The following is a 27,163-nucleotide window of genomic DNA, read 5'->3' as shown; positions in this document are numbered from 1 at the left end:
ATAATAAATTTAAACTTTATATAAAATTTACTATATTAAAATTAAATAAAAATTTTTAAACATGCATTGTGAATTCAAAATTTTTATGTAAAAACATGAAATTAAAATCTTTAAAATTTATTAATTTCTTATTGATTTGAGTTACTAAATTATTGTTTCTTTTTTTTTAATTAGTTTAACAATCATAATTCAGTTATTAATGGAATAAATTCTCCATCACAATCTCTGAAAAAGATTTTGAAGAAAAAATTGTTTGGTAATAAATTTAAGGTAAGCTGAATTAAACTATAAATTATTGTATCATTACAATTAATAGTAAATGTTAAAATATAATATTATATATTTGTAAAAAAATAAATGTTATGTATTTTTATTTTAATCAACTGCTTCTGCATTAATTATGAATAGAAATGTTTTAACTCCAAAATACAAAAACTAAATAGAAAATGCTTTTTATGAGTAATAATGTACAAAAATTAACATTCTAGAGTTTTGAACTTAAAACTGTTCATCATCAGATCACAGTTTTATTACTATGGAAGTGAAGGAACTAAATTTTGTATTAATTATAGTAATTTAAAAATGTATTATTGATTGACTATAAACAATTTTAATAAGATATAAAACAAACTTTAATGAAGATACATTTTATAATAACTTTAGTAGTTTCATTTTTAGTGTATAAAGCTGTATCCAATTTATGTATTCTCCATCTTACAAGGTAGTTAGGTTTGAAAAAGTGCTGTGTTATGTGAATCTGGGCTATATGAAATGAAGGACTAATACAAAACATAGGGTTAGGTTTCAAAAGTTATCAAAAGTATAAATTGTAAAACTTTATAAGCTCACGTAAGATGCCAAATATATTATAAGGAAGAAAGACTACGTATACACTTTCTTCCTTATATCAAAAGTATACTATTCTTTTTTGTAATTAAGAGAAATATGTTTATTAAAGCAGTCAATAATTAATTAATAATCACAATCAAAATTATGTATATATTTGCATGTATATATTAATTTTCCTTCACTGCTAAAAACTGTTAAACGAGGACATTTTCTTTTTGACGAAATATCATAAGCTTTCATCTGAGCTTTCATGTTGACCTTAATCTGAAGTATCAGCAACATCTTAATTTTTCTCTACTTTTTTCATTTTCATTTGCATGTGTTTGCCTAAGAGATCTTTAAAAATTTAATTTTTTTTTTTTGTAGTAACTTTTAATTTAATCTATAAAAACAAAACACAGTGTCAGTATTTTCGGTTTATTTAGAGCACTATTTCCAACATCAGTGATACCTAGTTTAAAGGAAAGCTAGGACAAGAAAGAGGAAAAGTTGTACAATCAGTTCTCATTACAGAAAACAGGACAAAACGTGCAAAACAACATTAAAAATTTCAACATTTTAAAAACCATGGGCAATTATGAAGCAACATGCATGCTTACTTGAATAAAAAAATATTGAATGATGGTATTTGCACTTAAAAATTATGACATTTTGTACAGGGCTGTCTCCAATTCTCAAACTGTGTTAGAGTGAAACTATGTTCTAAGAACACTGTTATTTGTGGGATTTCCTAAATTCTCAAACAATGTTGTTAGAGGGATAACTGTTTTATTTTGTTGATTTTCTCTTTCTTTCTTGCTTTCATATTTTTTTCACATTTTAATTTATTATTTCAAATTAGTTAAATTGTTTAAATGAAAACTAATTATTTGATGATAGTGTACATGTATATATTATTATTATATATATACTAGCAGGTGGGCCCGGCATTGCTTGGGCAAAAGTAATGATAGTGAATATTAAGATTATTACGTTATAGTCAACCTTACCCGTTTTCACAGAATGCAAGAATTGGATCCTCCGTTTCCAGACTAATTAGAGAAATTTTACATGGGTCTAAAAATATCTTCAAAAACGAAAACCAACTGCACTTTCTCTTAAAATGTTGCTTTCTCTTAACAATTCCATTGTTACGTAACACGTCCATTGTTGACACTTCCATTGTTAACACTTTCATTGTTACTTACTTAACACTTCTATTGTTGATGGAAGTGTTAAGCTTAATCCTGTCCCTCTCCCCCAGGGGGGCATTTCGAAAAATCCCTTCTTAGTGTGCGTTTTCGTGACGTACCGTAACTGTGTACTAAATTTCAGCTTCCAACTCTTAACCGTTTGGGCTCTGTGCTTATTATTATTATCAACTCGTCTCGATTATATATATAGATATATAAATTTTTTGTTTCTAATAAGTTTACTAATTTTAATGAAAACAGTTTAGAACTATTATAAAATTTTTATAACTAATTTTAATATTAATATTGGTAGTTTGGAAAGTTAACATATCAAGAATAAAAAAAATATTTTCAAATAAAATTATTCATTTTTGAAAAACTTTAAATTGGCAAGGAATTTTTATATTACACTTGAATATTAAAAATTGTATTGTACATGATATAAAAATGCAAATTAACTATTTCTTTATATATATAATATTCATATGAAATCAATATTAACTAAAGAAAATTTGAAATTTTTAAAAATAATTTAATAACCGTTATTTTTTTTTTTTTTTAGAATAATCAGGAAAATCTTAAATGAACATTGATGATTAACTGATAGAAGAACTGCATTGCATAGAGTACAGAACATCGTAATAAGAAGAAAATGATTTTATTATACATTGAAAAAATAATATAACTTTATTATTTTTTTTTTAAATAAATATTGAAACTAATTATATATTTATTAAAATAAAAACTTTATTTAGTATATATAATTAAGTGTAAATAATATATAGTAATTAATGAGATAATGCTTCATTAAAAATAAATTATCAAATATTAAAACAGCTTATTTTCAATCTATGGAAAGTGAATAAGAACATCTAAAAGTTTTAATGTTTTATTTTATTTTGTTCACAGTTATGAGATTTTTGAATAATACATTTGAATACAAATACTGTATTAGATGTTATAATATATTTTTAAGATATACTTATTCTTTGAAAATGTGAAGTTTATTATCCATTTAAAATTTTTCTGATTTAATTATAAAATTTCTGTTACTATAAGTATTACATTTTCATAAAATAAAATTTAAATGATAGATTTAAACTTGTATGTACTTTTCAGTAAATTAGTTTAGCTTTTTCTGATTGAAGTTTTCTAGTCTTTTAAGCCCATATAAGAATAAGAATTTTATTTATTTATTTATTTATCCAAAGATTGTACAATTAATTGTCATAAACTGCCAAATATTCTGTTAAGTATTTTTATAAATTAATAAATAGAATTTTATTATTCCATATTTAGTATACTGTATTATTATTATTTTTTAAATGTAATGTATACAATTATGCTTAATTTTGTATTTCTTTAAATTCTTATTTTTAGTAACTTTATTAAGAATAAACATTTAAATAATATTTCTCATTATTTGATTTAATTAAAATAAAATGTAGGATAATTTTAAAATAAATGAATTTAATAAGCATAGTTATTAAGTAAATGAAAAAAAATTATTAAATTTTATGAAAGTGGTATTTTGTTTTAAGAAAACCTCATCTGTTTCTTTCATTTAGAGTATTTTTTTTTAAGTTATTGATTAAAAATAAGTATTTGTTTTTGAAATAGTCATAATTAGCAGTGCTATATCTTAATTTTTATTAATAAAGAAATGTAATGCATAATATGGCTGATTAAATTAGATCACTCAAATCCGTAATATTTACTGAAACTTAATAGTAAGCCTTTAGCATATGCAGATCATCTGACAGATCACTTAGATCTGTCAATATCTAAAGTTTATATTATTTTTACTGAAGTTATTTTTAATTTTCTGTTACTTCTTTTGTTTTAAATCTAACAAATCATTGAATTATTAATTAAATGTTTATATTTTCTAAATCATTATAGTTTGCTTTTATGATATTAAATAGAATATAACTGCAGTTAAGCACATGTCAGATATTAAAAATTATAAAACAAAAATATAATATAATCATGGTTTAATTTAGCATTCAGAAAAACAACACATTATAACAACATTTATAACAACTCTGAAAAACATTGAAATCATACATTAAGTACAATTGATTATTTCATTTACAATATTTTATTAAAATGTACTAGATATGTAATAGCAAAACATATTAAAATTAAATATTTAAATGAAATACAAATTTCTTCAATATTAAAATTTTTCTAAAACAATTCATAAATTTCATATAGATTTAAATTTGAATTTAATAAATTTATATTTCTTACAACAATAAAAAATGTAGAATTAAAATTACCTAAAAAGTATGGAAGTATCAAACTCTGATAAAAGTTTTTCAATAAATAAATTTTAAACTAAGCAATATTTAAATTATTAATGAAAATAAATTCTTACAATTTAAATATTCAACAGCAAATTAGCATTTATTAATTAAAATGTTCATTTTGGAATCATTAGACATGTTTTGGGAATTCAAAATGTTTTTTTTTCTTTCTTTATAAAGTCTAGATATTTAAAAAATTAATACAGTTTTGATTTTCTTTTAATTTTACAATATTTTATTGATAAATATTAACATAATATAAAAAATAATCAGTTATTTTTATTTCAGTAATATCTTTAAAATAAAATTATTCACCACAAACTGAAATGATTTTTTTATAATTTTTTTGTTATTAACATAAAAACTTCTATCAGATACAACAAATTTTCTATTTAAGAACTCTCTCTGAAGTTTAATTAACTTCAGAGAGAGTTCTTAAATAGAAAATTTACAAATTTCATTTTATTTACTTCAGAAAATAATAATATTTTTGAAAATGTTCTGTAAATGAATTTTGTTTACAAATGATCAGATACTTTGTTGTATCTGATGAAGTTTTTTTTTTACATAAATAATGCAAAAACATATTAGCAGGAAATCTTCAATAAGTAATTTTTTATGACAATATTGCTATCATGTAACTAATTGCAAATGATTTTGTATAGCAAAACTTATTTTTCTCTGGAAATAATATGAATAAATTGATGATATTGTGATTCAGTTTACAATGAAAGACTAAATTTTTCCTAAGAATTAAAAATAATGTTTAAAAACTAAAATTATATAAGAAAAATTTATCAAATCTGTCATTACAGATTTTAATTAAAAATTTTTACAATTGATGTTAAAATGGTTTAACTTAAATATATAAATTATTATTGATATATTTTTGTGAGTATTGCCTCTTCAGTATTCATTCTAATTTTACATGAATGAATGATTTCATTCATTGATGTAAAATATGTGCTTATAACTTGATATTATGAGCACGTGACTTCTAAAAGTAATATCTAACTTCTTAAAATCCTGTTTGTACCAAAATGTATAAAAATGAACTAATTCCCAAAACTACAAAATTCTATTAAATTGATTACTCTTGCACTAAACATCATTTTTCTTCAATATTAAATTCATTTACTGAAAATAATAAAACAATTTTGCAATAACTTTGATTAAAATATTTATTTTATTAAAATTTTAATACTTTTTATAAAGAACTCTTAGAAAACTGATTACAGACTTGCCTAAATCATGATAAAAAACCAATACAATTCTAAAAAAGGATTTTTGTTTATAGTCATAAAAATTTAACAAACAAAACTTAATTTTCTGATGTAATTAATTTTTTATAATTTATTAATAAAACTTTTCATAAAAACTGAATTTCATTTTTTATAAATTTTGCTTTATTAATACTAGTTTAAAATTTTTTTAAATTCAAAATTTTATTAAAATATTGTTTTATAATAAATGTTTAATGTATAATTATGATTGAACTAACTCCTTATCAGTTATGGGCATTTTATGGATTCATGGACTTAAATATAATTTTTTCTATATTAAATGCTTGGTGAAAGCAGTAGTGATTTACATTATCAGAAAATAATTTACTTAATTATTTAATATATCTGATTCATGTATTTTGAGCATGTTTGTATTTGGTACTTTTGATGATTTGAATTGGAAATTTGGGATAATCGATATACTTTGACATAACTCTAGCCTTGAATAATCAACAATTGACTTTAATCATTTCAAATACTTACTTTATAGTCTGATTACTTAAACAATATTCTTAGATACATGACATACTTAAACAATAACCTTAGATAATTATATTCAGTCAATCTCTTAAAATCCACCATTAATTATGTATCAAATTGAATATGATATATGAATAAGTCCAATTTAAAATTTGGACATTTTATTGGTCACTGCCAATTCATATATTCTGCAGATTACTGCTTAAGTAATTCAACTATAAATTTATATTTATGAAAACATTACAATGATATTATAGTTTCTATAAATATGTATTATTGAAATGTCACATTCTCACTTTATGAATAAAGATGTTAGATAAAATCTGGAGAGTTATTAATTATAGCTATCATTACATTACAATATCAAATTGTAAATTGTTTTCCTTTGTATTGTAATAAATTTATGACAATTTGTCAAATGCATTTTCATCCAAACTCTGTAACCAATTAAAAATCATCATATTTCTTTGATATTTGGAAAGTGGTTTTCCTCTTTGTCTTTCTATATCCTTTACAGTCAATGTTAAAGTTTTAGCATTGCCTTTGAATCCAATTGATGCAATATCAACTTCGTTGCGGATGCTAGTGTCTAATTCAGTGGAAATCTGTACCTGAGGAACATTTGGAAGTGTCGGATGTGAGGCTGAATCCAAACTCAATTGGCTTTGAGTGAGTCTTTCTAGAGCTTTGTATGTAGAAAGAACTCTTCTTTTTATATACAATTGACGGACTTTTTTATTAACTGACCTGATTAATTCAGCTGCTGTGATAGCTGGTGATTCTCCTATGGAACCAGGTTGGGTTTGTGGAGAAGGTAATTGGGAAATTGAATTCATGTCTCCAACAGCAACCCATGTAGAACAAGATCTAGATGCATATTCTAATTTTCCATGTGGTAATTGATATCTACTCCAACTACACAGAGCTATTTCTGATACAGTCAGTCTAAGATTTTCACTCTCATTTAAAGAACAGTTTACAATATCACTAGTACTAAAACTCTTCATTAATCCAAGGACAGATGATAAAGCACCACAATTTTTAATTACTTCTGATTCTTCTTCAAATAATGTCTCATGTCCCTTATGCCAGTTTTTATCTCCATATTCTGATGGTACCTGAAGGAAGTTTCCCTTAAAAATTTTACTTCCTTTAGTTGAAGCCCATCCTCCTATTCCTCCTTCCATCATTCTGGGACTTCTTCTCAAGTTTTCTCCTTCTCCACCATTTCTTATACTCTTTTCCTTGACTAAACCTAAATCTGAGCCCAAACTTGATAAAGACATCAGTGACAAATCTGTAGCAAACGACTCGTGGCTCGGAGACCTTACTATGCAAGATACCTTCAGTGAATCACAGGTTATATCTTGTTCACCAATCATCCCCTCAATTATTTTTTACCATAATGGCTCAAATTGTTATCTGAAAAAATAAAATAAGAATGAGAAATCTAAAAGAGTTGGTAATTTTGATTTTATTTTAATATTGTGAAATGGACTGCAAGAACAATTTCATAAATAAAAAGTAATAATTTTACATTGCCAACGATTATTTAATATTAAAATAATAAATATAAATACAACTTTTTTACAAAGAAAAATTCTTTGTTTCAGTCATTTTTTCATTGTTGATGGTGTGAACAACGAAAAAATGACTGAAACAAAGAATTTTTCTTTGTAAAAAAGTTGTATTTATATTTATTATATTAATTTCACAAAGTTTTGAATACATTGATTTTACTGCATCAAAATAATGTGTTCTATTAATTACTATAATTAAAATTATATTTTCTACATATTTTATTTAACTCATTTAATTTAATTTCAATATTAAGAAATAAAAACATATTGATAATTTCATTCCAATATTAAAGTACTATCAATTACAGACATGTAATCTTGTAAGCTGAAAATCTGACAATTTTAACATCAAAATAATCATATTGTAATCAGTAATATCAGTTTCATTGATAAATAATATAATAACAAAAGTGTTTTATACAATTTTGTAAGTTTGGATTATACATTAATGTCATATTTATTATTCCATTATTTTTGGAGATTTTGTATTTGTCACATTATATAAATAAATGGAAAATATTTACTTGCTTAATATTTCTCTCATTTCATATTCACTAAAAACGAGCAAGTATTGTTCTTATAAATTATATTACTAATTAGGATTTTTTTAACAAACTGTTGAGATTTTTGAAAAAAATGAGGCAATATTAAAAGTTTTGTGCAGGTATTTCATTACCAGCCTATAATTTTCTATTTGGTTAAATTACTTTATGAATTTTAAAACTAACAATTTAGAAATATGTAGAAAATTATTGTTCATATCCAGGAATGTAGAGTAAATTAGTGGAGTTAGGAGTAATTTGAGAAAGTTCATTTGTGAAGGATGAAAAAACTAAATATTTTTAGAATGTAAGTTTATTAAATAAATTATATATGAAGCAAACAACCTTAATATAAAGAAGAAATTCTTTAAAAATCTCTCAGCTAAATTCAGAAATTAGGTAATATCATGCAGAAGATAATTAATACTAATTTCAAATATAAAAAATTTAAATAAAATTATAAATATAAAATATTGTTTGGTGATTAGTAATATAAATTTGAAATGGATAACTATTTTAATGACTTTTTAATAAAGAGAAATTTGGCACAGTATTTTTCTATTGATTATCTTTCATTTTTAAAAATTAAATGGAAAACAGATAAAGAAATTTCGTCTAAAGTAATTTCATACTGTTTACTTTCATTTGATTGAATATAAATATTTAACAGAATGTTTTAAATTAACGTTTTTATGACTAAACATTTTCTAATTGCGAACGTTCATGACAGGGCTATCCATAACAGACTTCCATACTGGAAGGGGGAGGTGTTATGACAAGTTGGACAAAGGCAGACAAGGGGGAAAGGAGGGGTTGAACTTCAATGGACGTCCGAAGAGGGAAGGAGGAGTAAAAATTTCAACAAAAATATGGACGTAATTTATTGGCATCCCCTTATAATAACAGTTATTATTATTTTAGTTTTGAATTTAAAATATATTTTGAAAACTTAGTTTAAGAAAAATCAACACACACGTAGAATTGTTAGATAATTTAACCACGTGTTTATTGACGTGAATTTTGAGGACATTATTTGCCGTATGGCAGCTGTAGGTTTCAACATTGTGACAAAATTAGGCCGAAAATAATGATTATGATGTTATATTTTCAAATGTTCGTAACGAAACTGTTTTCTAGATTGATTAACTATTGATAGAAAATATTCATTATATCGTTTTTCAAGCAGAGACTTCATTGTGCTAATGTATTTTTCCAACTTTTTACTTAATTAATTACATTTCAAACTAAAAGAAGTAACGTTTAAGGGTGAGTAACATTGTATTTAACTTCGTTACGACGCAATCTTTAAGAATCTTTTTTTATATATAAACATAAATGGGGCAGCTTCCCATAGAAAGTCCTCCTGGGAAGCACCCCCTTAGCAGATCGCCCAAGTGTTATTGCTGCTTTATCTCATCAAACTAAACTAAAAAATCGTCACCATTCAATAACTCCACTGTGGACTTGGCGAATGGCATGAAAAAGGCCTACAGTGCCCAAAGGGAGAAAATATTTTAAAAATAATTAATATTACAAATCATAATTCCTGGTGTTTAAATCCTACTTTCCGTTATATTTTAAGTTACAATCTTTAAGTCCTCATTTAATTTAAAAATTGAAATTAATTAAAAATTTCTTTATCGGTTAACTTTTAAAAAAATTTTGAAATTTTTGTTAAGAATTGCATTATAGCGGAATAATACAAAAAAACACCTAACTCATTATTTTTGCTTTATATTTATTAAACAGACAATGAAATTTCTGCTAGCGAAGTCGTCTCATAAGCTAATAAGCACATTCATTCTTCCGGTAATCGTTGTTAATGACCCCAGTACAGTACAATGGTTTAAGTTTGTAGTAATAAGTTAAAAGATGAAAAAATATAATGTTCGATAATTTGTTTGTTATCTAGAGCAGCGATGTCCAACCAGCGGCCTATGCGATGTTTTTGTGTGGCCCTTTTAAAATAATAATTATCTTGTATAGATTTTTATTTCAATGAAATATCACATGTATAGTTAAATACCTTAATATGATGTATAACACCTTATCACGTACAGTCGACCCCCCCATAACACTGTTGATTATTCCGTTTTATATGAATTCCATGTTGTACGAGTCACTTACATTTTACAAATACGTGTGCCGGGCTGTAAACGGCTCACGTATTTGTAAAATCTAAATGACTCGTACAACATGGAATTCATATAAAACGGAATAATCCGTTTAATCCGGTGTTAAAGGGGGGTCGACTGTACAATTAGAAATTAAAACAGTATTAAATATTTTTTAACAAAGCTTCAAATGTATTACATATGTATGTAGGTACAGTACAGTACATACTGTGTAGGCCTATGTATGTATTTAAATGTAAAAGTCGTAATAGACTGACCGATAAAAATTTAAAAAAAAACCAATTATGTTGTACAACATCAAAAATACCTCTTGACATTAAAAAATTAAGTGAAAAAATTGAAAAGCAAGTTTCACATTAATTAAAATACATACAAAATACTGTATAATTGTATGTTTTGTTGTAAATAAATATGTGCGGCCCACTGTGTATTTTTATTTTTGGTTTTGGCCCAGTAAACAATTTCGGTTGGACAACACTGATCTAGAGTCAAGGAAAATGTTTGTATGTGTTTGATTAAATATCTGGAAAGGAATTGTCTCCTAAAATTTTTCATAATGCTTATAATATAGAAAATATAAACAGTGTGTGTACCTACCCTATATTTTTGAAGTGTGTAATATAATGTTTTATATTTCGTATAAATTTTAATGTTTGTCCTATAAAGATGTGATATCTGCTTTCGTGATAATTTTGCTTCTAGAGAGATGATGAAAGCGCTAGGGATTTTCCCCCAGACCTGGAGAAAACATAGAGTTAGGAGCCCATAGTGGTTCCTATCCTTATGAAATTAATGTTATTTTTACTAACAGAAAATAAAATCTTTAAGACCGCTTTTTATTAATTAATAAAGAAGCGTTTTACATATTTAATTTCTTCCAAAAAAAATCGCAAAAGGGACCCGGCCTACCTCCGGACCCCATGCAAGCTCTTCACCACGGAGATATAAGACTGGAGCGGTAGCCCCTGGAATCAAGAAAAGCAGGAAGTCGCCATTTTGAGCGTAAAAGAAACTTAAGCTCGTTGCTTAAACTTGTACTTTGACGAAGCATTTTGCTTTTTATTTATTAAGGTTTTTGGTTAACTCGAAAGCTTCGCGTAAGTACGCGCTTACTCATTTCTGTGTGCATTAGAAAAGCTTTAAAATTAACAATAGGAAATAAATTTTAATTAATGAGGAAAACGTTTTAAATTTCTTTTATTTAACTGACACCACACAATACTTGCAACCCAAATAAAATGCACCAAATAGCAGAACTACAGGGTATTTCATTTAACTTGAGACTGAAATATCTCGAGAAATACAAATCGTACGAAAAAATGTTTGATAGAAACCCTTAGTATTTTGGAGGGGGCAGTTCAACCCCCGCAAAATTTATTCCCTCCCGCAACTTCCTGGGTAGTAGGACGTGGGAAACTATAAATTCAAATGTGAACTCGTTCTACGTCAAAAATTATGTAAGGTTTGTCTGAAACATGTTTTCGAATCGTGGTAAATGACGAGGAATCGATAAAAATTAGCTAAGGGAAAATCCACGTTTTGTATAATGATTCTTGACTGGAAGGAAAGTAACTCTGCTGGTTGAACACGGTTTTTGAATCATTGTAGATGACGTTGCAATCAGCGAAAGTTATGAGCTTCTTTATTCTTCACGGGGAACCCACGTGTTTTACAGCAGAACGATTCTACTTTTGAAGGAAAGTGTCCCCTTGCCTCTCACAATCTGGTAATGCTCCATGCGGGGCCAGGAATGTACTTGACAGTACATAGTAAATAAAAATGAATGCCTCTCACATTCGGGGTGGCCGATTGCAGCACCATCTACGATGATTCAAAAACCATCTTTGACCATAAGAAGTTATTTTTCTTCCTGTCAAGAATCATTATGCAATAAAACGTGGTAAAAACTTAACTAATCGATTCGAAAAATGTTTCAGATAAACCTTACATAATTTTTGACGTAGAATAAGAATCTGCTATGAAAAATGGGAGTTTCCATTTGAATTTACAAAGTTGTGCCTCGCCCCACCCCAGGGGGCGGCCGGAGGGACTAAATTTTGTGGGATTGAACTGCCTTCTTTAAAATACTGAGGGTTTGTATCAAACATTTTTTTTCGTTTGATGCATATTTCTTGAGATATTTCACGGTCTCAAGTTAAATAAAACACCCTGTAGGCCTATATGTTTACTGTGTATTTAAATTTATCTCTTTATTTTCATTTGTTAAAACAGAAGAATGATGAAAAGGGCTGCTTATAGAGATCACAACTTATCAAAACTAAACTTTTAACGTAGAGTATTGGCTTCTGTAGGATTTCGGGCAAAAACATTTATACATCATGAGAGATTATTATTATTTTTTTTAATGTTAAATCTCAAATCCAAATCTTAAACCTAACCGAATGTTTTCTTCATTGTTTTTATGTTATTCTTTATCTTTGCCTTCTCTTTTCTAACGTCGATTTCAAAAGAAAAACAAACTTTCTTTCCCTCACAATGTTGCAGTTTGTTCTACAGTGAAGCCACTTCCAGCTTCAAGTACTCTGCTAGTAACAACAGAGAGCTACCGCTACAGTGTTTCTGAATAGTCTTTATGGAGGCAAACTGTAGCATTCCTAAAAGTATAATTGTTTTATAATCCATTTTAGTTATCATAACATGTTTTTACAAATTAGATTTTCTTGAATATTTTATTTTTAATTGCAATTTTATCTACCGTAGTAATTAAGCATACTCTTATTTCCGTTGAATGGTTCCAAAAAGTAGTTACTTGGTGGGTGTCTAAATGAGATCAGCAAAGGAAGCAGACTCTTTCAGCTTTGGCATTTTATACTAATATTTTGTGTCTTTATATAATATACAACGTTTACCTCTCAACAATATATTGGTGCAAACACTTCAGTGTCTCTATTTATTAGTATGAACAGAAAATATTCCTCTTACAAAACCCCGCAAAAAAGTTGCCACAGATGATTTCAAGAAATAAATGATATTATTGTTTCTGAATGAAAATGTTAGATTGCTGATAACAGTATTAAAAAGAAAATCACATCTTGGAAGGAGGTGTGAATGAAAATGAGAAACACTTTGTGAAGCTCCAGAGAGTTTGTCTATTCGTCAGAGTACTTAAAAAGATAACTGATCCAAGCTAGAAAAGCTTGTGAAAACAGCATTAACAATTTGCCATGGACTGGGAGATGTTGAAAGGCGTTTCTCTTTTAATAATGATGTATTTAAAAAAATAATCTGAAGATCGAAACAATCAATGGGCTACATACTATCAACAATGTAGTACAGATGAACTAGAATTTGTTCAACGTCCCAATCTCCACTTTTGTTAAAAGCTACTAGAGATGCATGCAATTAATGTACGAAAGTAATGAGAATGAAGAAAAAACTTGAACAAAAGAAGGAAATAGAAAAGAAATGCACAAAAGGAAGGCGGAAGCCAGAAAAGCAGAAAATAAACTGCTGAAGGAACGAGATGATCTTCGAGAAAAGTTACAATGCCAGAAAAACTTATAAAGAAAGCAAATGAACATTTCCAGAAGGGATGTGAAACTCAAAATATGAAAGCGTGACAAGCTACAGAGGGTAGAATATCCCTACAGCTTGTTCCTTTGCAAACTGTAAATAAAATTGTTAATAATGTCAGTACGCAATAAAATAATGTGAATGTCAGAATTACCGATTTTGTGAAAAATATAAAAAGGTTTTAGATTTGAGTTTCAAGTAATGAAACGTGGAGAAGGCGCAGACAAATTTCTGGACAAAAAATAGATATTTGTCTGTTGGAGTGAAGACTGATCATTCCAAAAATAAAAATTTAATAAATTTACAATAGGCTTAAGTAGGAGTAAAACAAAAAACAAATTATTTTTTTTACAAAGTTAATGTTTTTTGGACTAATAAATAGTAATAAACTTACAATGAAAACATTGCATTTTCAAAAAGAGTAACACATGCAAAATATTACTAATAAGCATAATGCAGTTTCAAAGAATAAAATTATAGAATATCATGTAGTACTGCCTATAAATTCATGTAATTTTGAGTAATGTGCCCTATAATTTTGAAATAAATGTCCTATATTTTTTCATGAGGTTGGCATGTACTGTACCCTGTATAGATTTCAGAGTGATTTCGTGTCAAATTTCCAGAAATTAATTTTCCGATTTCTGAAATTTCAATATTTAAATAACAAACTTGAAGACTCGGGAGTGATAAATGTTAATGGCTTTACCTCCACGTTTCTTTTGTTATTTTAAAAATTGAATAATGCCATTTTTGATAACTAAGAAAAACATAATGTTTTCTTTTGTTAATTTCAATAATTTCCTGAAAATCTAATATACAGTATTTGAGTTTGAATTTCTCTGTGATTTTTAATAGATATTACCAATCAGATATTTTCTCCTAATATCATCCATATTGCAGCATCATTTTGAGTCAGATCCATTATAATGGATGGAGTTGGAATGATGATGTAACCCATTCTATACTGAAAACCCATAAAAGATCTAATTTAGAGTTTTGTAAGCTTGCTGCATTTGTATTAAGATAACAGTTTATATATATCAATATTATATCCAAAAGTTATAGGATATTCACTAAGTAATGATTTCTAACAGAACATTTGAAATGACCGTTAAAAATGGCGTGGAAAGGTTATAGATTAAGAAATTTTAATGATATACTTAATAATGTTAACAGGATTGTAAACGATTCTGAATAGAGATGAGAGAAAGATATAGATCAATTGCATAGCGTATAAACGGATAAAAATAAATTTAATTTTGAAGAAACAAACTTATTTCGGGTTTAGCTTATCTAAACTTTTTTTATGCTATAAAAATAAGAAAAATCTTATAAAAATAACATTTTCTAAGAAGGATAGAGTGTAACATGAGCTAGTACAGTTCCAATTCGATATGAATATATAGCATCCTGAACAACCAGGTTTAATAAGTAAGAAAAGAAATTTCTGTCTTACACTTATATACGTGTGTAGAATTTACTTTAAAATTGTTCAGATCAACAGCAAATTATATAAATTAGTAGGTAGTTTTGATTTAATTATAATTTTTTTTAAACGTTAAAATTGAGTTAAATGAATGCGCCCATAATAATAATAATAATTTAAAATAATATATAATTTGTTTTCTCTTGTATGATTTAAAAAAAAAGAGACCTAAACATTAACATAATGTTTCCTTATAAAATATTTTAAATTAAAATTTATTCCATTCTTGTAAGTTAAAATGAGATAAGGTGTTTCTTAAATTGTTCCTCTTTATAAATACCACGTGTTGATTGATGAAACATTGAATTACATCACAAACAATTCTGTAAATAACCAATCGTATTTTTCCTTTTTAAACGAAATTAATTTCAAATGGGTTATTCGAGTTTCTTTTTATTCTGCCAATTAAATTACATAAATTCTAAAACTAATTTTAGTAACAACTTAGTGTCGTTAGAGCAATTGAGCACAAGATGGTCTTTATGCTTCACAATTATAATGATTGATGACTTTTTAATTTATAGATGTTAAACTATGCAAATAAATAAATAAATTATTTATTAATTTTTTTTTTGCTATAATATTATTTTAATAGAAAAAAAAAGCAAATCTAAAATCAATATTCCTAAGAGGATCAGCCGATATCACTATAATAACAACAGTTTGTGATGATTTAACTTTTTTAAAGACAAATGTTTATACTAAATTAATGTTTCATATTAAAACTAATAAGTTAACAATTAATATTTTTCATTTTTTCATAATTATAAATTAATAATACGACAAATTCGATAATTAACAAGAACTAAAATCAGTAAAACAAATGGATACATTTATTTTATATATTTTTTTTGTAAAAAATAATTAATTTTTCTAAAAACTTTTGCTTTAATTATCAATTAAATTTTATTAAGACATTTAAAATTTCGATCGATTTTGAGAGAAAAGAATTCTAATGATATTAAATGATTTTTTTTTACAATTATTTAAAATATAAATTTCTTTAGAAACAGGTAAATTTTTTTAGATTTATATAAAAATGTTTACAATATCTACAATGTAGTTTATTTTGATTTACGATTTGCTATTTTTCCTCCATAAAATTCTGATATGACAACTCCTACAATATTTATGGTATTTCCATTAAATTCTATATAAATTACGATATGTAATTTATATTTATTCGATTATATTAGAAATACATCACATATCAAATAATGGAGATGCTTAATTAGTGAAATCTTAATTAAGATTAAAGCTTAATTAAAGTGATTAAATATTAGTATAATTAAATCAAGTTACGTTTATAAATAATAATTACAACGAGATAACATATTTGAAGTTTTATTTGTATTTTATATTAAGAGAAATAATTTTTTTTTTCGTATAAATTTATGAAAGTAGGACCCTATTATTTTTCTGTTCTACTGAAGGGTTGGTGTTATGTACACTGACACTACAGAGTATATAAAATAGATGAACGAACATTAACTCCATAAATTCTTCCTGCCATATTTATTGACTAGAAAATAATCGATAGATGACAATAAAAGCAGTGGTCAATGAGTTATCTCTTGGAATATTCAATATACTTTGATGAAAATATATTTTAATTAAACAGAAAGTGCATAGAAATCTCACAAAACGCATCAATTCTCCAATCAAAGAAGAAAACAAACTTAAGATTTAATATTCGAGCGAACAAATTCTTAAAGATATTTGTTTACTTTTAAATTATGTTGTTTAGAAATTTATTGGCATTAAATTTAAGAATTGGATTTAAAAAAAATATATATATATAATTCTAATTGATTTATTCTGATAACTTTATTTGCATAATGATATTTTAATGAAAGAAAAACACGATTGAGCGTTACATATAATCACGAATAATCATGCAATGTCATAAAACTAGGATATTTCTGGGTATTCAATATAAAAGTTCATAAAAAAAATAATAATAAATAATTTTGTTGATAAACTTATTTTTTTTAATATAATAAAGCGTTAATATAAGAATTTTTCGTGATCAGAAACAATAGTAGGATACTTGTTTAGTAAAATACATAACGGTAAAATTTAATTATGCATTATTATTTTAAAAATATTTAAATAAATATATTTAAAAAAATAGTCCTCAACTTTTAAAATATAGTTTCAATCTAATATTAAGGGGGAAAAAATGTTTATTTTCTAAGAAATAAGTAGAAAAAAAAAAACGATATTTTGCATATAAATTTCTGGAGATTTTCATGAAAAATATTTTCTATTCAGAAAACTCGAAGGCCGCATATAAACTATCCTTAATAGAGTTTTATCATTACCGAATGATTGTAAATTTAGCTTTTATATTAAGAATTTTTAATATCGCTGATGAAAGTTTTATAAAAATTTATTTTTCGGTACATAAAAATTTTTAATAAATAATTTAATAAAGCTGTTATTTAACCGCTAATAATATTATTTTCGTCAAACTGTAATTAATTTTAATAAAACATGAATATATTAAAATATTAATAGAAATTTATCAGAAGGATTTATTAAATGTTATTCATAAGCTGACTATAATTAAAATAAAATTTCTGTTTAAGGTAAATTTAATATAAGATATTAAAAATTAACCTATAAAGTTATAAAAATATTAAACCCGATTAAAATGTATATAATAAAATTTATTTTAAGTACATTTTTTAAAATAATTTTATTATAATTTACGACGAAAATGGTAATTTTTTTTTAAAAATAAAATATACTTACCAACTAGACGTACTTCTTTCGAAACACATCCACTTTATTATCGAATAACGGATATTTCTCTGACATCATCTTCTTGGTATTGATGTCAATCTTACTACAACAATCCAAATTAAATCGTAGAAAGCGATTCAATTTAGTCTGAGACCTGTTTCTTGATGAGACAACTAAAATAGATTTAAGAGAGAAGAAACATGTCGCAGACCTATAACAACGAGATGAAGCTGAGGATACATGGAGGAGGATAATCAAAGGATGGAAATTGCTCACTCCATCTGTTATCTAAAAATCATACTATTGTGTATTTTATTTTCATTTTTAAACGGTTACAATATCAATTTTTAATCGTTTATTTTATAAAATTAACATCACCATTTTAATGTTATTTTATTAATTAATATTTATGTTTTAAATTAGGTTAAANTGCATTTATCCATACCTAATACTGGTACAAATCTTCTGTAATTCCATTTTCTGTAGCTTCTTCTTTGTAGCTAATAAGAGATAAGATATATAATTGATTGTTTTTTTTATAAATACTTAAACTAAGTACGAAATATAAAATTTTACTCAAACACACGCTTGCATGCGCTCATGCACTTGGCTATGTGCGTGAATATGTAAATATCACAAACATACGTATCTACACGCTAATAAATAATTAATATCACGCAGAATAAAGTTAATTGGATCATTAATTTATTTATTTTGGATTAATTTGACTAATAAAGATTTGGCATTTGTGTTATCGAATATATTACAGGATAGTTGTTTTATGCTCATTGTAATGAAACATGAAATAGTTTATGTATAGTATATATGTATATGTATAGAAAATAATTAGTAAGCCAGTAAAGGGTACTTTTAGAATGATGATAAAATCCATTTAAAATAACTTATAGAAGAAAAACGTACCTGAATGTGACATATTCATATTGAATGCTTTGCTCAGCGAATGCGATAGGATGAGAACGAAACAATATTGTGCCTTCTGAAACTGATATTGAATTATTTTAAAAAGTTTTTGATATTAAAACAATCTTCTTTGTTACGATATAAATATTCTATATTCGGTTATAGGTAAGCAATCGATATCGATCTAAATATCGATATTGATTTTTCTTTTGAAAACTTATTCTTTTGTACATTAATAAGAAAGTATTAAAAAAAAAAAAGAAGAAAAGAAAATGACAAATGTCAGGATTGTAATTATCAGGATTCAAAATTGTTACTTGAATAATTTTTCTTTGATTTTTGTTTCTTTAGTTTAATTCCGTGGACAGTGCTCGAAAATTACAAATTACTGCCTTATTCTGGATTATTTTATTTTATTATTTGATCGAATCGCTAGTCATGTTACTTATATTATTACTATTATATGGTTTTAAATATAAGGTGATTGAAACAAATACTTTAATATCGTTTAGTTAAAAAAAAATTATAGAAATATTAATATGCTAAAGCAGAATTAAATAATTAAAGTATCATTATTCGAAATGTCATTTAAGGATTTAAAAAAGTCAAAAGGAAAACAGAAAGAATCAACAGAGAAAGGAAACACTTATTAATACGTAGAAAAAACTTTGAAGAGAAAAATCGTATTACAAAAGTTGCTATTAGGACTGAAATGATGCAATAAATAACGAGAAAAGCGCCCGAGATTTTTACTTTTAAACAAACAAATTATAAATCTAGTAATGGATTTTTATCTGTTTTTACTCTTTCTTTGTTGCGAGCGCATCAAGGGGACGTTTTTGCAAGTCCACAAGTTGATTTGGTCAGGCCCACAACGGTGATCGGGTGATAAGAGACGGAGCTCGATATATCTGAATGGATCACCCCCGAAAAATTCCTGGAGTTTTTCGCTTCCCGGTCCCCAGAGCGGTAGACTGCCACCAGCCGTCAATCCATATATTGAGCTATAAGTGCTTGTAACCGATGGATACTATAGTAAAAACGTTACTATGCCAAGTTCGATTTTCCACGATATGGACAAAGAATTCGTTTTCATAAACGACAATGCCCTTACGTACAGAATAGATGCATTGGGTACGCTAGTACTTGAGGCTTTTCATCGAATGGATTGACCACGTTACTTAATTCATTTGATGAAAATGAATTGAGTAGCGTGAATTGTTTGCTCTCAACACTTGAATCCTAAAAAACATTAATGGGACACTAGAATTACGCACTGTTGAACGAAATTCGCCACCAGAGTATATCCCAGAACTTATCCATGTTCTATAGAAAGAGTGGGAGACATTACCATAACAATTAGGTGGGATCACTTGATTTACAGTATTGCATGCCATCACAGTGTAAAGGCAGATACACACATGCGGTACAGAAGGGAAGAGCGGATATCGAAATCACAATGCCACCTGTAGAAGACAGCCATATACAGTATACGGCAATGTCACATTTTTTGTGGATTTTTTTTTTTTTTGGTTTTTTTAATGCACATGGATATAAGTATTCAAGATTCTTCCATTTTAAAGAATTATTTTTCCCTTTAAATGCTGTATTTTTAAACCTTTTTTTCCCCGTTTCGATAAGAAAGACGTTTATGAACTCTTTCTAAGTTTCATACTTCGTGATTCCCTTTCAAATTTCTATTACGATAAAAGATCCCATAGCGTCAATTCAAATTCGCATACCATGTGCCAACGAATCAATATTACTAGTGGTTGTCAAAGCTGGCGGAATAGTCGAGGTGGGCAGGCTGTCAGCGTAATTCATTAGAGGACCCGAGATTGATCCGGGAGAGAAATTTTGTCTGTCTCGGATATGCTGACTCTGTCTTTCACCAATTGGTCACCCCATTGTGGGCCTAGCCAAATGCAAGATGAGTAGAGTAAGGCTCCATAAAAGTACTCACTTTTGTGATTTTGCCTTATTAATTAATACTCTACAATGAATAAAAATTTTGGATTTGATTCTATCGATTCTTTGAAATGTTTTTAATGAAATAATGTACATAATGAAGTCAGAAAAAGATGTTTTGTAAAGGCTGAGGGATGAAGAAACCTCTGCTAAGTGCGTACTCTTAGATATAGGATAGATAAGAGTAAGAGTACGAGATCTAAAAGTACGCACCCTTCAAAAATGGTTCCTAAGTTATAACTGTACTTGTCCATTGGTTTTTATGATAATAAAATTGGTGTGATAATAAAAAAGCAGTATTCAGATAAACTATATTTGTTTCTTTTACGTTTAAAAAAAATACGTGCATTACAGCAATCTAGTTTCCCTAACTTTTCCAATTAAGTTACTAGATATTTTGGGACAATCAAGTACAAGTTATTATCAAGTTTTTTGAGCTTCTTCGAAATATTCGTTGATAAAAAATAATTTTCTGTCTCTTTTTCTTTTAAAATCTTATTTTTATAGCTGAAGAAATAAAATAAACATAGATTTAAAATTTTTTTGAATGATATCAAAGAGTATAATTTATCAGGACCGCTGAGAGCACATGTGTTCTCTTGAATGCATCTGTCTTAATTCAGAAAAACAATTAGTTAGAGCACCGTTCACGCATGCTCTTGTAAATTCATTCACAACTTAACTAACAAAGTAACTCGACTTTCTATCATCAAACAAAAACTATTACTTCCACTTTAAAGATCTGAGAACTCATTATTTCAAAAGGTAAAATATTTCAGAAAGGTAGAAAATTTCTCTTAGCCATTAAAATCACAAGGCTCTTTTTATGTATACACAATTTACAGAAACTTAAACGTTCTCCCATAAGTTTTGTATAGCACTAATCATTTCAATATTTTCAACTTCGAGAAAACTCGTACTCTTAGGTGACATTACCTTATAAAAAAGGCCTTACTAGAACCACATAATTATTTTATATATACATATATGGTGTTATAGCGTATAAATACTGTACATTAAAAAATAAAAATCTTTTTAAAATTTAACAGGGAAGGGGGCACACGGATTTGAACCATGGACCTCTCGATCTGCAGTCGAATGCTCTACCACTGAGCTATACCCCCAATTGTTCGATAAAATTTTTTACTACTCTTTTCATTCAAATTCAAAATTGAACAAGCTAATTTTATTCATTTTACGGAATACGTAACGAATTTTTGAAATATTAAATTAGCATCGTTTGTGTAAGTTTTCTACTTTGAACTTTCATATTTACGAAAAGTCACGAAGAATGTTAATTGTGATAAGATGGAAAAATACTTGCAAAAAGAACAGAAAATGGTATTTGTATATATTTCTGCTTGTATCTTATTTTATTGAAAATACAAAAAGTAGTAAATGATTTTATTCTCCAGTAAACTGATCGATTTGTGCAATATCTTTTTAGTTTATTCGTAATATCTTGATCTGATATTTCCTCGAAAGTATATTTTTCTGCTTGTAATTATGTACAGTACTGTACATATAGGTTGAATATTCTCTCCGTAAATGCGCGTTTACACGGAATTTGAATGAAAAGGGCAATAAAAAATATATACAAGCAGAAATATATACGTCTTCCCACTCTCCTTTCCTTCCCTTCCGACTTCACGGCCTCCCCTCATGCCTCGCAACGTGAAACATCTCACTCCCACAGTGCCACACACAGCCCCACATGCGACTATAAACATTCTATTTTAAGAAGAAGAAGACACGGTTTCGACAAATAAATATTCCAAACTTTATTAATACTAATAAACAATTAATACTGACAGAAAATGAATTTAGAAGCAGCACAACGTATAGAGACAACGGGAAATAAATAAAGAAGGAACGAGACAGATGAACAAAGAGAAAGAAGAGTCCAGTTAATAGAGAGAGAGAGAGCGCGGGCTAGAGGAATGCAAGATAGATATCATCAGAAGAGACAACATCCCACTAATAATTCCCAGAATATTTTCAATATTTTCGATCCACAGTAAGAGAATAGATCCGATTGGGCTGCACAGATCGATTGTACCGTATGGCTCCTTATCGCTTGATATTTTTAATTTTTAAAGTGGCCCAAAAAGTAGTAAGTCGCCCAAATGTAGTAGTCTAGAGCCCTACAAATATCTTAATCTGCTACTCGTAGCCCAATCTAGCGATCCTGTAAACCAGTCGTACGTTATGAGATAAGAGAAAAAAGGGCATTCCTGTACCCATATATCCAGGAACTACTCTTTTTTTTCTGTTCGTGACACTCGAAAATGAGTTACTGTAAAAGCAAAATCATATTGATCAGTTGGAGTTGTTCTTGATCTATTGTTTTTTTATAGTATGGAGGCACTGTGATCTAAATGAACGACTTACACATATCACAGTTTGGACAGAATTTTCACTTCAAATTTCGAAGTAGCCGAATTTTTTAACATTTAAATCTCTATACCACCAGCTGGGACAAAAGTACAGTTACGAACTAACATGATTTCGAACCATCCCAGTTCAAAGTAACGAGGATTTCTTGTAGATCAATATCAATCTGGAGAATTCGAACTTTGATTCTGACGCTCGTATACAAATGATCGAAGTTAAATCAAATCGAGAAACTGGGAAGTTTACAAAAAAAAACGTCGCGTGTAGTAGTTAAAATTCCAAAAAGTCAGGACGAAAACCATAACGATCTAATATACGAGTGCAGGTTTTGAAGTTCCATCAACATCTCCCGGTGAGAGTCGAGAAACGGTATCGAGTTGAATACTGAAGATTGACCTTTCTCGTGACCCGATCCGATCTTATTTCCACCTGGAGACAAAGGAAGAAACCAATCGGGAGACGACGAGACGGAATCGGAACCAGTCGGAATAATGAATTCAGAAATCCTTTAAATACCCCGAATTTCAAGGACAAAGCACAAATTTCTGTCATTTTTACCATTTCAAAGTGACCCATGTACAGTACTTCTCTCTCTGTACTCTGTGCCAACGTCTTTGTCGAAGTTTTGTCGTTCCTATCTGACCTCCGTCGTCTTCCTCCGTCGTCCTCTATCCACCGGACTTGCTAGTGACGCCGTCTACACCTCAAGAATTCGCTGGAATCAGCGGAATATTCTCAAACTTCGAGTGATACCCGACAATAAGAAAGATTAAGCTCCCATCTTATATCAAAATAAACGGATTTCGTTTGTAAAGGTGCTTGTGTCAATCAGTGGCGTGCCGTGACATTTGATGATAGGGAAGCTGTGTTTCTGTAAGAAGCCGACATCCACGGGAAATCAGTCAATTGCGCATCAGTGATGGTCTAGGCCCTCTAGGGTCCATTCGTATCGTTTATTCGGTAAGCCAGTAAAAACCGTAAACTTCTCTAAATGCAATTTTAATATCACAATTACACTCCGAATCGCTAGCCACGATATAAGGGCTACAATTAAAAATAAAATAATAAAAACTTACTCGGTGAAATAAAATGTGTGGTGGATGTACCGGTACATACCTGGTACAAAATATTNCCCTACGGGATCTTAATTAAAAGGCCTCGTTTAGCAAACCCATTACTGGTTTGGTCAGGCCCACAACAGAAAGGCCAGGTGGTGAGGAACGGAGCCCAACATATCCGGACGAACCACCCCCAAAAAATTCCTAGGTAATTTTCGATCCGTCTGGATTCGATTCTGGGTCAACCAGAGTGGTAGGATGCCATCTTGACAGCTCGGTTATCTAACCTCAGTACTAGACAGGGGCGTGCCGTGACATTTGATGATAGGGAAGCTGTGTTTCTGTAAGAAGCCGACGTCCAGGGGCAATCGGTCAATCGCGCGTCAGTGATAGTCTAGGGTCCATTCGTATCGTTTATTCGATAAGCCAGTAAAAACCGTGGATTTCTGCCAGTAAAATGCAATTTTAATATCACAATTACATTTCGAATCGCTAGCCACGATATAAGGGCTACAATTAAAAATAAAATAATAAAAACTTACTTGGTGAAATAAAATGTGTGGTGGATGTACGGTACATACCTGGTACAAAATATTCTTCAATTGTATGAATATACTTTTAAAGAAAATTATAATTAAATATAGCTTTGCAAAGAAACGTACATAAAAATATAAAATATTCTTTACTTTTTAAATCTTAAAACAATGCACTTAGTCAAATAGCGCCCTACGAGTGGCTAACGGATGGAATCGCAGACGGTTGCGGAGCGTGCATATACGCGGACTGCCAAATCCCCAGGGTGCCGATACCGGTCAATGTCAAATACCTCTTTTGTCGCATCACTAGTATATCTCAAAGGATGCGACAGGGCTGTTGTAGATTTTAAACGTTTCTCGCCATAGTTGTAAAAATCTAAATATGTTAAACTTAAAAGTCATTTGTTTTCTAACTAATTCGTTTTAGGACCAAGTGTCTCAGAAATTTCCAAAATTTACAACTTTTCGGTCACTCTCATTGAACTGGAAAAATTTCTGTCTTTATTACATTAATAATACGAAATCAGTCTCCACTGTACTCGGTTAGAGATGGTTCGGTTAAGCTTTTGTTTAAGTAAAATTTCGTCTCTTTCAGCAGGGTTTTTGTTTATGTCCCCAATTCCCTAATCGCTTAATTATTTAACTACTTCTTAAGTAGAAATAAGTCGAAACCGGTTACTTTGTACTCGAATATTTGTAGTCTTGGGATAGAAGTGGAAAGACAAATTTTTATGACAAACGGATATATAAATCGTAAATTTAAGGAAAATAAATTCTAGAGCTTTTTCTGTATCTCGTGCATCTGTCCCATTCATTAAATTTAGTTGTAAATAATGCTGTCAAAATAACAGTTAATTTTTTAAACATTATACAAGAGTTGTACACGTTTTTTTCTACATCACCTTAGAGATGGGATATACGAAATCGTAATATTACTGGTTTAACATTGAAATCCATGAGTAATATAAAATCGGAGAGCGGAATAAAAATATAAAATATTTTACTGGATTTTTTAAAACTCCTGTCAACTATACAGAACATACAGAACTATCACTAAAAATATACCAGTAAATTCTTATCAGTTGGGTTAAGTTATAAATCTACTCGCGATTCACGTAATCGGGCGAGGGCGGCCAAATATCTAGCAGGCGAGCGGCTAACAGCCCAGAACCGGTCCTGGATAGAATTGGATGCGGTATACGTGTAGCATCCATCCAAGGTCTTAGGCTTCCGCCAGCTAAACCGGGTGAGGTTGGTGCTCTGTAAAGCGCACGCGCGAATCTGGCTTTTTGGATGCTGANATGTTTTACTTAAAAGTCATTTGTTTTCTAACTAATTCGTTTTAGGACCAAGTGTCCTCAGAAATTTCCAAAATTTACAACTTTTCGGTCACTCTCATCGAACTGGAGGAATTTCTGTCTTTATTACATTAATAATACGAAATCAGTCTCCACTGTACTCAGCTAGAGATGGTTCGGTTAAGCTTTTGTTTAAGTAAAATTTCGTCTCTTTCAGCAAGGTTTTTGTTTATGTCCCCAATTCTCTAATCGCTTAATTATTTAACTATTTCTTAAGTAGAAATAAGTCGAAACCGGTTACTTTGTACTCGAATATTTGTAGTCTTGGGATAGAAGTGGAAAGACAAATTTTATGACAACGGATATATAAATTGTAAGTTTAAGGAAAATAAATTCTAGAGCTTTTTCTGTATCTCGTGCATATCTCTCATTCATTAAATTTAGTTGGAAATAATGCTGTCAAAATAACAGTTAATTTTTCTAACATTATACAAGAGTTGTACACATTTTTTTCTACATTCCCTTAGAGATGGGACATACGAAATCGTAATATTACTGGTTTAACATTGAAATCCATGAGTAATATAAAATCGGAGAGCGTAATAAAAATATCAAATATTTTACTGGATTTTTTAAAACTCCTGTCAACTATACAGAATATACAGAACTATCACTAAAAATATACCAGTAAATTCTTATCAGTTGGGTTAAGTTATAAATCTACTCGCGATTCACGTAATCGGGCGAGGGCAACCAAATATCTAGCAGGCGGGCGGCTAACAGCCCAGAACCGGTCCTGGATAGAATTGGATGCGGTATACGTGTAGCATCCATCCAAGGTCTTAGGCTTCCGCCAGCTAAACCGGG

The 27,163-nt window shown here is 28.4% G+C and overlaps 1 protein-coding gene, 1 long non-coding RNA gene and 1 other non-coding gene across 3 annotated transcripts; 1 reads left to right on the top strand and 2 right to left on the bottom strand.

Moving 5' to 3' along the window:
* Positions 1–162: 162 nt before the first annotated feature.
* LOC111619470 lies at positions 163–2,663 on the top strand. The gene is made up of 2 exons (XR_002755758.1): positions 163–270; positions 2,584–2,663. It is a non-coding gene; the product is annotated as an uncharacterized LOC111619470 (long non-coding RNA).
* A 3,115-nt stretch (positions 2,664–5,778) lies between these two features.
* LOC111619469 lies at positions 5,779–18,350 on the bottom strand. The gene is made up of 2 exons (XM_023361196.1): positions 18,131–18,350; positions 5,779–7,515 (listed from the first exon to the last, which is right to left on the bottom strand). Exon 2 carries the CDS (start codon positions 7,473–7,475, stop codon positions 6,495–6,497), a length of 981 nt encoding a protein of 326 aa, XP_023216964.1. The 5' UTR covers positions 7,476–7,515; positions 18,131–18,350; the 3' UTR covers positions 5,779–6,494.
* A 3,712-nt stretch (positions 18,351–22,062) lies between these two features.
* On the bottom strand, positions 22,063–22,134 carry Trnac-gca. The gene has a single exon. It is a non-coding gene; the product is annotated as a tRNA-Cys (tRNA).
* Between the last annotated feature and the right edge of the window lie 5,029 nt (positions 22,135–27,163).

The sequence above is a fragment of the Centruroides sculpturatus genome, unplaced genomic scaffold, assembly GCF_000671375.1.
Source record: "Centruroides sculpturatus isolate CEXI.00-Female unplaced genomic scaffold, Cexi_2.0 scaffold166, whole genome shotgun sequence".
NCBI lineage: Eukaryota > Metazoa > Arthropoda > Arachnida > Scorpiones > Buthidae > Centruroides > Centruroides sculpturatus.
This window is presented reverse-complemented; position numbering and strand designations above follow the sequence as displayed.

Excerpts from the sequence above, each read along its gene's own strand:
- LOC111619469 (XM_023361196.1), bottom strand. The coding sequence starts at position 7,475 with ATGATTGGTGAACAAGATATAACCTGTGATTCACTGAAGGTATCTTGC.